The 12,998-nt window shown below is 43.0% G+C and overlaps 2 protein-coding genes across 8 annotated transcripts in view; both read left to right on the forward strand.

Annotated features, from left to right (window-relative positions):
- Positions 1-69: 69 nt before the first annotated feature.
- Positions 70-8,601, forward strand: grb7 (growth factor receptor bound protein 7). Of its 2 annotated transcripts, none has more exons than XM_047811795.1 (15): positions 70-155; positions 2,186-2,344; positions 2,439-2,568; positions 4,697-4,853; positions 4,952-5,073; positions 5,240-5,314; positions 5,435-5,572; positions 5,685-5,795; positions 5,970-6,068; positions 6,444-6,521; positions 6,678-6,797; positions 6,949-7,006; positions 7,331-7,418; positions 7,588-7,681; positions 8,054-8,601. In XM_047811795.1, the coding sequence occupies exons 2-15, from the start codon at positions 2,190-2,192 to the stop codon at positions 8,198-8,200; spliced, it is 1,572 nt and encodes a 523-aa protein (XP_047667751.1). In that variant the 5' UTR covers positions 70-155; positions 2,186-2,189; the 3' UTR covers positions 8,201-8,601. The 2 variants fall into 2 exon arrangements, with proteins under 2 accessions (XP_047667751.1, XP_027027447.1); XM_027171646.2 differs by having other exon boundaries at positions 150-295.
- Positions 8,602-11,038: 2,437 nt separating this feature from the next.
- zgc:114120 (uncharacterized protein LOC619267 homolog) overlaps positions 11,039-12,998 on the forward strand; it is a 49,498-nt gene continuing 47,538 nt past the window's right edge. For 2 of the 6 annotated variants that reach the window (XR_007140137.1, XM_047811273.1), the window contains exon 1: positions 11,039-11,304. The gene's annotated coding sequence lies outside the window, so the exon portion shown is untranslated. The remainder of the gene's footprint in view (positions 11,305-12,998) is intronic. The other 4 variants (XM_047811275.1, XM_047811276.1, XM_027171616.2 and 1 more) reach the window with 3 other exon arrangements.

Below are 12,998 nucleotides of genomic sequence, written 5' to 3' on the forward strand. Positions count from 1 at the left end.
TAAAGAATTTATCCTGTGTAGAGTAGAAGTATAAAAAGCTCACAGTGTTGCTATGATGAGGCTCCTCCTACTATCTCACCTGCCGCTGCTACGCCCCTTTCCTGTTCTAAGCGCGTGCGCTCACCATGGCTACGTCTACAACCAGGTTGCGACAGGTAACACGCTATTTTAACACACTGTGTAGTTTAGCTCGGAACTGTGCGGGTTTGGACGCCGCCCAAGTCAGACGTGCAGAATATCAGTCACGTAAACAAGTTGGCGTGTCAGATAGTCAGCGGTGCGCGCGCGGTTAAAGGTGAGTAATGTTTTTGTTTAGTTGTTTAAATTGTGGGAAATTAATAAAAGTGCGTTTAAACCATTTGATTCGCTTTGTCTGTATATAATAAACTTTATATCACACGTTGTTTGTAAGATTTACAATATAATAATCTATATATGCTATAAAATATAATTTATATGCTATATAAATATAAAATATATATCATATAATAGATAATTTATGACAACAATAGAAATAACATTTTACGTGACGTTTGTGAGTCTTTTGAGTATTTGTGTTAATCAATCGACTGGCAACGTTTGACTCATTTGACTCATTTGAAGCGTGTCGTGTCAAGGAACCGATTCACCTTCATTGAGTCAGTGCTATGTTTAGAACAGCCATTCCGATTCTTTTAAGCGAATCGGTTCGTTGAAGATTGTATTTCCTTTGCACTTTCAGTAATGGTATTTGAGTGTTAAGGACAACATACTGATGCTTTTTAATTGAGTTTGACAAACAAAACAGGCACAGAGCAGTACAATGACGTATATAAGAGATAGATGTTTTGTAGATTATGTGTCATTATATAATAAAGACAAGTTTGACATCAGGGCAGTTTGTGTTACGGAATGAATCCACTTCCAGGTGCTGGATTTCATCCTAAGCTGCTTCACAGCACCCCGGCGTTGATTACTTTCCTCAAACATGACACTTTGTGGGTTTTTTTTTTCCCCCTGACATAATGAGCTAAACTTTACAAATGTTTGTGTCATGGAGCAGAAACCGACTCACTTCCACTGTTAACTCAGGTTCACTCTAATGGAAGGTACATTTCCATTCATTTGTTTGCCACGCAAAGTGCCTCAGAGCGCAGAGCTATTCAAGGTTAAAGATCCTTGCACAAATCCATAAAAAAAAACCTTATCTCACGTGGTTAAATCCACAAAGGTAAAACGATTCAAATGAATCGTACGATTCCAAAATGACGGGGAACAAAATAGTTTGTTTGCATTTTGTTCTGTTGGAAATGTATATGTTTATTCAGACTGACCAATAAAACACTGTGACTAAAATCACAGATTTGCCCACTGTTAATGTTAAAGACTACGTCGTCTGTGACGCAGTGGGTCTGCAGGCTCTGTGTGCTGCATGAAACACTCTCCTGAATGCTATCAAAGATGCATCTGCAGAAAACAATATCATTTATCTGTTTACAGTTCATGTTGCAGAATGTCCTGTTATAACTTGCCCTTATCAGCTCACACTTTGGAATGAAAAAAAAAAACCCAAACATGTTATGATGAACGATTTGACCAATCAGAATGGAGAAGTCAGGTGTAAATGTCATTTTTTTTGTTGTTGTTGTTCTACAACTGTGCAAAACGTACGCGGCATCACCAGTTCCGTCGCACTCTTTATTGTGCTCGCAGGTGTGTCAGTATCACTACTGTACTGAGAGTATTACATCATCCTGTTTTGCTTTGCAAACCTTCCGCTCAAACACATCTACTGCAAACAAACCACACACACACACACACACACACACACACACCATGCAGGAAATTCCATTAACTGTGACACAAACTCATTAGTTTTAATTTCTTTAATCTGTCAGCGTGCCAGGAAGTCTGGTCGGGTTTTTTTTTTTTAAGGAAGCCAGAGCTAGATTAAAAATAAAACTGAAGGTGTGACCGTTCTGTGACCTGGGGGGAAAATGGAAGTAACGATGTTTAGAAGTAACTTCAGCTGAACTTTGAAGAACTCACACCAGCTTTTGTTCTATTCATAAATCTAAATAAACATTTTCTCGAAGACCTGAACATTCCACCCCTTTGTTCTCTTCTGTTTTTTTTTCTACACATCACATATATGAACAAGTATTAACCATTGTGTTTGTCTCTCTCTCTCTGTGTGTGTGTGTAGAGTGATGCAGGTGGATCGTCGCTGGACAGAGGTTTTTAATGACTCCGTGCACGAAGCCGTGCACAGAGAGGAGACATCAAATCCGGAGAAGACCTTGTGCCTCTCTGCTGGTTCCTCTGCCACACGATCACAACCGCTGACAATCAGGAAGAGCCACAGGTTCAGTACACATGCCTTCCTGCCCGATCAGAGCCCATCATTAAGCAGCGATGTGCTAAATTCATAGTTAAATAATAAACGCTTTGTTTCACAGCTCCAAAGGAGAGTTCAGACCTTCATCTATGCCGTCCATACCCAATCCGTTCCCCGAGCTGTGCAGTCCCTCACACTCTCCGGTCCGTGTCGGCTCGCTGGTAGGAAGCCCTGATGACGAAGACACGCATGTAAGTGTGGCCATGGTCCTGAGCACACACTGCTTTTTAATAATGGGAGCTAATCTTCCCTCTTATTATCATCTCCCAGCTCTATAGTAATCCGATTACCCTTTCTCATTTTTTTGGACATTGGCCTGATTAGTCAAATAAAGGGTTAGTACCCCGCATTTAAAAAGCGTCAGAATGCTCTCGTGTGTTTAAACAGCATCACTAATCTTGACTGGAGTTCACTAATTTGCCACTTGCGAGTCATTAAGGTGATTTATCAAACTGACTTTGGACTCTATTTTGAGTTAATGATTGAATGTTATTACGTTAATGGAAAGGGTCGAGGATGATTGCAGCAGCCAGCGATATGTCAGGCAGTGAGTGTAACAAGAAGGTTCCTAATAAACTGGCAACTCTGCCTTTTTATTGCCTGAGACAGACAGGTACAGTAACGTGACACCAGATACGTAATTTCCAGTGTCATGTTAGAAACTGCGTTTTTTTTTTCTTTGAAATGAATTAATAATGAATTAACCTCACGTCCTTTGTATCAGCCGGTGGTTACATAAGTGTCTCGCTCGTTGACCTTTTACTGTTGACCCTACGCACGGAAAAATAAACGTAATCCTTAAAGAAATCAATTGTCCCTGCAGGACAGTTAATCACTGGTTGGGGTTACATGGTGACACTCCCAGAACTAGGTGGTGCCGGGACAGGCTTCAGGCAATGTTACAGTTTCTGAAGACGCACACATGACACACAGGGGTTGACGGTGTAGAGGGTTGTTAGGGTTGAGTTATAGGGGTTGATTTATAGAGGGGGTTTACTAAGGTTGTTATTGGGGAGGGGGATGTTGGGGTTTGAATTATAGAGTGGTTTTGCTGGGGTTTTTATTGAGGAGGGGTTGAGTTATTGGGGTTGGTTTGCTGGGGGTTGTTATTGGGGTGGGGGTTGGTGGGGTTGGGTTATTGAGGTTGGGTTTTGGAGGTGGTTTGCTGGGGCTTGTTATTGGGGCGGGGGTTGTTGGGGTTGGGTTATTGGGGTTGATTTATAGAGGGGGTTTACTAAGGTTGTTATTGGGGAGGGGGATGTTGGGGTTTGAATTATAGAGTGGTTTTGCTGGGGGTTCTTATTGAGGAGCGGGTTGTTGGGGTTGGGTTTTGGAGGTGGTTTGCTGGGGGTTGTTATTGGGGTGGGTGTTGTTGGGGTTGAGTTTTCTAAGAAGCCAATAAAGATGGAACATTGTGCACTTCTTTCATGACGACAAAAGCAGCCTTTCTGGCAGATGATCAAGACAAGGTGTTTTGTCTGCTTGTGGTTTAAAGATGAAAACGTCAGAGTGTCTGTGATTTGTGGTTAAAAGCTCATCAGAGTAAATAGTAGTGCAGACCGATGGCATGCTGAAGTTCGAGAAACTTGTGTGTGTGTGTTTTTTTTGTCTGATTGTCCCTGTGTGTCCTCTGTAAACCCGCTGACGGTGTTTGTCTGATTGTTCAGCACTACTGGTTCATCCGGTTTGTGGGTGACGAGTTCCGTCTCCTTTAAAAGAAATGAACAGCAACTTTGTTTTTCTAACTATACATTAGTGGGAAAGAAAGAAGCATCTTTTCACTTTTTTTTTCCCCAAAACATTAGAAGATAACCTGTTTCTCCGCCTCTTCCCCACACTGAAGCTGAGTTTATCATCTTTTCCTTTAAAACCAAGTGCTTTATTATACTCAGAGCTTCTGTAATGGAAAATTGACCAACACCTTCTGACCAGTCAGAACGGAGAATGAAGCAGTGATCGTACTATAGAAGACTCTAGAAACTAGGAAATGAGATCTGAACCCGGGCGTCACGTCTGCACTGAATAATCGTTACACCAACAGACCCAAAGTGATCCATTCTCTGAATTAGTCAATCAATAACCACTCACACACTTTCACAGTTCTTTGAATAATCCCTGCACTGAAACACCGATGACAGAAAATCTATCACTGTCTCGACTTAATTCCTTCCTTCTTTTGTGTCTTTTGTGTCACTCGTACATATTCTTGCACAACTTCTTACCAGGAAGTGAGGTGTGTGTGTCTTTGTCATTTTATGAGTCAAAGTGAGTCACGTAAGTCATGATTCATGTGAAGTTTTTTATTGTGCTCGTGCGTAGGTGGTAAGGGTGTTCGGCGAGGACACACACAGTCGCTCGGTGGTGGTGTCATCGGCGGCAACGGCGCGAGACGTGTGTCACATTCTGGTCGAGTCGACTCACTGTACGGACGAAGAGAACTGGGCTCTCCTTGAGCAGCACCCTTCATTAGGGCTGGGTAGGAACGTGCACACACACACACACACACTATAGATACAACACAAATGTGTTTCATCCCGTGATGCTAACCGGTGACGTGTTGTTTGTCGTTTAAAGAGCGCTGCCTCGAGGACCATGAAGTGGTGTCTCAGGTGCAGTCATCCTGGTCACAAGATGGCGACACCAAACTGTTGTTCCGTAAAAACTACGCCAAGTATGAGTTCTTCAAAAAACCAGCGGTACGAACCCGGTGCTTTTCTGACCTACTAAGTAATCACGCAACAATCAGATCTGTTTTAAATCACATCAGAACGCTGAAACGAAATTTGTACCTCCTTCAGGTTATAACTCTCTCTCTCTCTCTCTCTTTCTCTAAACTAATACTATTCTATTTTGTTATTTTAGCAATATTTCCCTGAGAACATGATTTCTGACTGCACCGATGTCAAGACAGGAATGACCCCATCGCAGCTTGTTCAGGTATTTTTTCGAATAAAGTAAAAATACTAAATGTCTCCAATCTCTCTCTCAAAACTTGTTTTATTTCTAAAAACCAATCTCTCTCTCTTTCATTCCCACGATCCTCTCGTTTGTTCCCAGAGCATGTTGAAGTGCGGCTCGTGCCCAGAGATTCAGGGCTACCTGCATGTACGTGAAGCAGGGAAGAAGTCTTGGAAGAAACTGTACTACGTTCTGCGGAGGTCTGGACTTTACTGCTCGACCAAGGGCTCGTCTAAGGTCTGAACACACACACACACACACACACACACACACACACACACACACACACCATATTGTGTCACTTTAAGACAAATGAAGTGTCAAGTGGGTGAATGATGTGTGTGTTTAGGAGCCTCGACACCTTCAGTGTGTAGCTGATCTCGAGGACGTCAGCGTGTATACAGTCGCCAACAGTCGGAAACTCTACAGCTCCCCCAAAGGACACACTTTCTGCATGAAGGTAATTCAGCCACAATCCCACCATCACCTGACTTTCCGACTGTCCCGAAGCCGTTGACTTTACAGCTCTGACGTCAGATGAAACTACAAGTCACCAGTTTGTACTTTTTAGATTACTCACTGTGTGTTTTGTGCATGGCCTTGCTGACTCGTGTGTTATTGTCGTGTGTTTCAGACTAGCAGAGGCAAATTTCACTCTCAGGAGCTTAAACTGTTATGTGCGGACAGCGAGCAGAGTAAAACCTGCTGGGTTACAGCCTTCAGACTGTTTAAGGTGTGTGTGCTATTCATTTAAGTCTAAGTGCACAGATATGAACTAATATCATAAGTCTAATACTGAGTTTTAGTGCCCCCTGCTGGTAAAGTATATTTTATTATACTCTTGCTCTACTTTACTACTGCCGTTTTCTAAACATCTGTACATCCTCATGAAGGCGTTAAACACTTAATTTCCAGTGAGTTTAAAAATTTGAAAAACTAAAATTTTAAAAATTTAAACACTGCTAATTTCCTAATAAATGTTGGGGTAACGTTCTACTGTCTAACACTGGCAAATGTAACTTGAGTAGTAAAGCATAAACATCATCAAGACGTGCACTATAAAGAACGCGTGTGTGTGTGTGTGTGTGTGTGTGTGTGCGTTTTCCAGTATGGAAAGCAGCTTCAGTGTAATTACCTGTTAGCACAGGCGAATCCTAACCTTCAGATCCCCCCACGAGCTAACAAGGTACGTGTCCACACCACACACACACACACACACACACACACAGGTTCCATGCAAACTATGTCCCCATGACTCCTATTATGCCTATTCATTTACATATTTCACGGGTCACTTCTACTCTTCCCCTCATCTGGTTTTAATTGCTCCTGTCGTTCTAAGCGAGCCGACGGAGAGGAGTCGATGGTAGCCATGGATTTCTCAGGGAAGAGCGGAGGCCGAGTGATCCTCAACCCACGAGAGGCAGAGAATGCTGAGCAGGAGGAAGGATACAACTGGAGGGTGTGTGTGTGTGTGTGTGTGTGAGCGAGAGAGAGCGATGGTTTATCTTAGCCTAATTGACCTGCTTCATGTTTGTTACTTTTAATAAAGAATATTCTCGAACATAATCAAATGTACACAAATTTAGCCTAATGCTTTGTGTGTGTTTCAGAAGAGAGAGGCACTGCGCTACAGCCTACCAAACAGCAGCCATGGGTCACGACCTCCAGGTGAGTTCAGTGTACAAGGTTGGGAGCTTATAGAGCTGCTTTTCACTGAAGACAGTGAGTTGTTCCTTTGTTCAGTTACTCTGCTGCAGGAAAACGTTCCTATTCCCGCACAACAGTAAGCGGCTACCAGTCTTCTTCTACCTATCTTCTTCCCTCTTCCACATACGTGACTGACCGTAATAGAGAAGCAGTCGTCCCTCAGCACGGCCATGTTACGGGCAGCACACTGGACGTTTTATTCGAACGTACGATATGTTCACTGTCCAGTGTTCTGTTCTACGTAGTTCTGTAATTACGTATGTATTTTTGTCTTTAATCGTGTAGCCGTGCACCAGACCCAGCCCTGGTTCCATGGAGGTGTTTCTCGCTCTGAAGCCCAACAGCTGCTGGAAGAGCAGGGGCAGGCGGATGGGTAAGGCTGTTGACCTTTGACCTCTTCAGTGCATAAGGGTTATTTCCAGGTTAAATGCAATAATGCACACAACACTGCAACGCACTGTATCGTTATATTTAGGCGCAAGAAGCCTGCCTCCAGAATCTAACTCTGTCTGTCTGTCTGTCTGTCTGTCTGTCTGTCTCAGGCTGTTTTTGATTCGGGACAGTCAGCTGCATCCGCAGTGTTTTGTCTTGTCACTGTGTCATCAACGGAAGATCAAACACTACCTGCTCATTCCCGTGAGTCCTGTGTGTGTGTGTGTGTGTGTGTGTGTGTGCGAGAGAGAGAGAGAGATGAATATGCTACAAAATACTCACTATTTTATAATGAGCTCTGGTATCTAAACTGGACTTGTGTCCTTTAACATCTTACTAAAGTTGTACAGAAAGAAGATTTAGTGCTCCAGAGTTGAAAGTGCGCACATAATTCGGTCCTGAAGCTTTTGTGGCCAGAAAAGTGCATAAAACAAACACGTTTAATAGACTAATGAAGTCATAGCGCCTTTCTGAGCCACACAGTGTGAGCAATGTTCTCTCAGACTCTGGGTGATGTATGGCTCTGGCATCGTGTTCTGTGATTCACTCATTCATTCACTCTATGTGTGTGTGCAGTGTGAGGAGGGCGGCAGGCAGTACTACACGATGGACGACGGTGAAACTCTCTTCATCGACCTGCTGCAGCTGGTGGAGTTTCACCAGATTAATCGTGGCATCCTCCCCGTTTGCCTCAAACACCCGTGCATACGCATCGCTCTGTGAGCCCTAAAGCCCCACACTCTCCACACACATCCACCATTGCACACCAAAACCACAGTGTTGAAGCCATTTCAACTTCACCTGGACTAGTAAACTCTACACAAACTACTGCACATTGTTTGTTTGTGGGCATCATTTCCACCCTTGCTGTTCACCTTTCAGTCACTTGGTGGTGCTGGAGTTCACTGCATTGGGAAGAAATACATCTGATAGATGAAGAATTTTGCACAAGCCTCTTATTTTTATTTTTTCTTTGCAGGTTAAATATTTATAAACTGTTTATGATTGCAGGTTCATCTGACTTGATTGTGTTCACTTGTGTGTAAACTGCTGGCGGGTATTTAAATCAGATTTTCTTTCAATTGTTTTGTTTTGTTGTCGAATAAATTGTTCTGTATACACTGCCATGGTGTTTTGATTTTTTTTAATTAGACTGAATGGTGCATCCAGTAACAGTGAATAAAAAAATTTGTAACTAAAATATTTAATATGCTAAGATAAATCATGTCTGATTTTTACCCACCTTGAATGTGTGATCTAACAAGTAAGGAAAAAACTCAAGTTAAAAAACGAATAAAGCCCCTTTTACTATTCCTTTATTAAATGTATATATGTTTTTTATCATGTGGAAATTACCGAAGGTGACATTTTCCATCCTCTTCAGCTACTTAACATCCTTTATAACAGATAAAGGTTCTTTATCTTTGCTCCCAGGTGAAGAGAAGTAAATTCATGGCACAATGCTGCCAGCACCATGCTTCATCACGGTTTATATTAAGCTTTCTTTCTAGCAAACATACTGCATTGGGCAAATGGCTAATTTCTTTAGAAAAAATACGCAGTTAATAATTAAAAATTAAAGGCGGGGTCTCCGATTTTTGAGAAACGCTTCAGAAAACTTAGTCGGGTGGAAAAATAAACAAAAAACAAAACAAACGTGTAGCCAATGAGCAGAAAGGGGCGTGGCTTGTCAATATGGGTGGAGAGAGTGTTCAGTGCGCATGTGTGACATTAGCAGAAAGCGGTTTTAACGTTGACATGGAGGATAAAACAAAGAAAGAAAGAGAAGAAAGACTTACGATAAGGACAAGAAGTAGGACGTGTTAATATAGGATCAGCTTTCCAGCGCTGGAGAGAACTGAAGGAGCAGGAAGTCGGCCACATATTCACAGGTTGGAGTTTCCCGAGTCAATAACTCCTGAGCTAAACGCTGTTACTACACAAATAACACCTCTTTTCTATCGTAGTAATGTAGAGAGGCAGCTACAACCGCGTTTTGTGTAGTAACAGCGTTTAGCTCAGGAGTTATTGACTCGGGAAACTCCGACCTGTGAATATGTGGCCGACTTTACTTAAGACGCCGAGGCGCTTTTTTCCTTCTCGATAGGTGAGTAACGTTGGTTTTGCTTTGTTACACAGAACTAATATATGCCTTTGTCCTTTACATCATTATGCTTGTGTGGCATTTTTGCTACAATCGTATTGTTCTTCCCTTCAGCTATGATAAAGACACGTTTCTTTCTGTTAGTCGCCTGGGTTACGTGTGTATGTGTGGGCGGAGCTGCCGATACAGGGGTGGGACCCGTTTGGGTTAGGGGCGTGTTTGTTTTGCCAACTGAACGCAGAAAACAAAAACAAATGACTCGGAAAAAGACAAGCACAGCAGCAGGTGTATACAGAGGAGGTAATGGGCAGAACATGAAGTGTGAGGATGCGGGGAAACAGGACAGAGGTTTGGGGCAGGGAAATGCACATGAAACACAAAATGTAAACTAAAACACTACAGTGACATAGAAATAGCCCTGCTATATCTCCCTCTGGTGGTCATGTATGGAACTGTCCAAACAGTCCATGACATAATCTACCATTAAATAATCATTTATATGATATGATTATTTATATATATAAAAAACAATCTCACACAGTCTCTCTCTCTCTCTCTCTCTCTCTCTCTCTCTCTCTCTCTCTCTCACACCCACCACATATTTCTCACAACACATATTTCATTCTTTTAACCCCGATACCTTTCTCCCCTTTCCAGGTGAAACATTATCCGCCTGCGCGGACGACGATGACACGGCTGACACCTGACCTCGTGTTGGATTGAGTTACAGCCCGGGTGGTGAGTCTATTTCCTGATCTCTCTCTTCCCCACTTATCTTTACTCCATTCAGCTATACCACCACAAGCTTGATGGACAAATCCAGAATCTGTGATCGGGTGCAGAGTCAAAATGAAGGTAAACACAAACACACACACACAAACTTCAATTTTTAAATTCGACCTCAGTTCTGATCACAGAATGCAGCAGGAAATAAAATGCATTAGGGATCGGATTTATAGCCTGCGCATATGAGCTAATTGCTTTTTAATCGCTTTTTAATTGCGTCATTTGGCTTCCGTTTCAGGCGCTTGTTTCTATACACAGAAATGAATGCTTTTCAAAACTGCAACAAATGACAACAACAACAAAAAAACAATTTTTCTCATTGCATTGTACAAACCACTGGAACATTTTTAGTATTTTTTTTTATAATTTGAGGAACTAAATTATTAAATGCAGTCCACTGAAACCTTAAATCTGTCCAATCGGTCATATGCTTGCTCTGTTGATGCAAGCCTCATAGAGCAAATGTCTCCTGCCAGTCCTGTTCATCTGCTGCAATTTTCCCATCATCTACCCCACCCCCCTTTTTTTTTACCCCGTGAATGGTATGTTCCTTGCTCCGTCTTCCTCGGGCTGTTTGTGTGGACTGAAATGGGATTTTCCACTATCAGTGCTCGAGGAGGGGGAAGTGGACGTGTCTTCTGCAGGAATATCGGATGAGGTCCGGCTGTGCCATGCAGACTTGAAGCACCCCCCCTTCCAGTAGAATGGGCTTGAAGCTTTGACACACATACACACACACACACACGGGCACCACGTTGACCAGCAGACAACCCGGTGCTCCTTGGTTTCCTAGAACCGACAGATCCGAGTGACAGATGGAAGACAAGTGGGGGGAAAATAGAGGAGGATGGAGACTAGAAGGCAAAGCATGAAAAGAGACAAGGCTGTGTGACAACGGAGGGATCAGTCGGAGGAGAGGAAACCGCAGCTCGAGCAGGTATGTAAGCGGTGCAGGACTGCTGGAGTGCAATTTCATGGTGATGCAGGATCAGATTTGCATTGTACCACACCAGAATGTGGAAAAGTGCCAAACTGGTCTAAGAGCAACGCAATCAGTCGTGGAAATGCTTGGCTCTGGGGTTTTACACTTGCTCTCTCGTGGAGAAATGGATAACCAATTCTATTTATATATAAATATATAAAAAGCGAGAGAGAAAGATGCACTTCAGCTTTGCTATGTTATTATGCTGGTGTACAGCTATGGGTTTTAATGCACTCTAATGTACCCTGACTATCAGCAATGGATGGATGTAAATGGGGAGAGCGAGAGAGAGCGAGACACACACAGAGAGAGAATGTGTGTGTCTGCAGAAAGAGTGAGTGAGTGAGTGAGTGAGTGTGAGAGAGAGAGAGAGAGAGCGCACTGGCAGAAATTACTCTGCGGGCAAACATCAAAGTGGAGATGGAGAGATACTGGCAGAGAAAAAGAGAGTAGAGTGTGGAAGAAAATACGTCGTGTCTGCTGAGAATGTGTGGAACAAGAAGGTTGCAGGTTCTAATGACCTTCTGTGAGAGTGAATTGAGAAAATCCTGACCGACAGAAACAGATGGGAAGGGATTTGATGGGATGACGTTTTACTTGAAGCCTTTATTTCCTATTTCAGGTCTCTGTCTAATCGATTGAAGTAAAATCCCTGGTGGCTCGTCCGTGGGGTCAGGTGGAGAAGACCCTCACTCTGTATTTCGATCAGCATCTAAAATCTTTGTAAAGTTCCAAACCTTGGTGAAGTACAGTACTTATGACCTCTTTCAAGCATCCAGTGACCTAAGATGATGTTGCAGATAACGTTCACTGCTCCATTTAGTCCATTTTTCTAATAGTTAAACATGGAAACGGCAACAGACATAAAAGCTATGCCAAGCTAATGCTTTTATTATATTATCGCTAATTGCTAGTCACTGTTTTGTGAAGTCAACAGCAGACGTTCCTGGTACTGGTTACCATGGTAATAACGTTTATCAGTGGGTGCGACAGATAGCATTCTAGATCAGTTTCCGTGTGTATAAAATGTAGCAGTCTATATACAGTATGCATCATGTCAAACAGTGGTGTGTGTCGTTTGCCACGGATTCACTTTGTCACATCGCTGGACAGGCTCACATCTGGGCACCAGCGGTTGCTGTCGCTCTTGTCTCAAAAAGTCGCCAGCTTTTAAATTGAACGGTCAACGATCGACACTGCAAGTCACTGTCAGGACAGTTAATGACAACGTTTGCATGTTCTCCCTGTGCCTCAGGGTTTCCTCCGGGTACTCCGGTTTCCTCCCCCGGTCCAAAGACATGCATGGTAGGTTGATTGGCATCTCTGGAAAATTGTCCGTAGTGTGTGAGTGTGTGAGTGAATGAGAGTGTGTGTGTGTGTGTAAGTGAATGAGAGTGTGCGTGACCTGTGATGGGTTGGCACTCCGTCCAGGGTGTATCCTGCCTCGATGCTCGATGACGCCTGAGATAGACACAGGCTCCCCGTGACCCGAGAAGTTCGGATAAGCGGTAGAAGATGAGTGAGTGAGAGAGTAATGACAACGTGACCAAATTGTGTTTCAAAATACACGGTGACCTTGTTTTCAATGCAAAAAAACCCTCGACTCTACTTTCCACAGCTGATATTTTTGGCGCGTCTTTCACGGTTTT

The sequence above is a fragment of the Tachysurus fulvidraco genome, chromosome 3, assembly GCF_022655615.1.
Source record: "Tachysurus fulvidraco isolate hzauxx_2018 chromosome 3, HZAU_PFXX_2.0, whole genome shotgun sequence".
Lineage (NCBI taxonomy): Eukaryota > Metazoa > Chordata > Actinopteri > Siluriformes > Bagridae > Tachysurus > Tachysurus fulvidraco.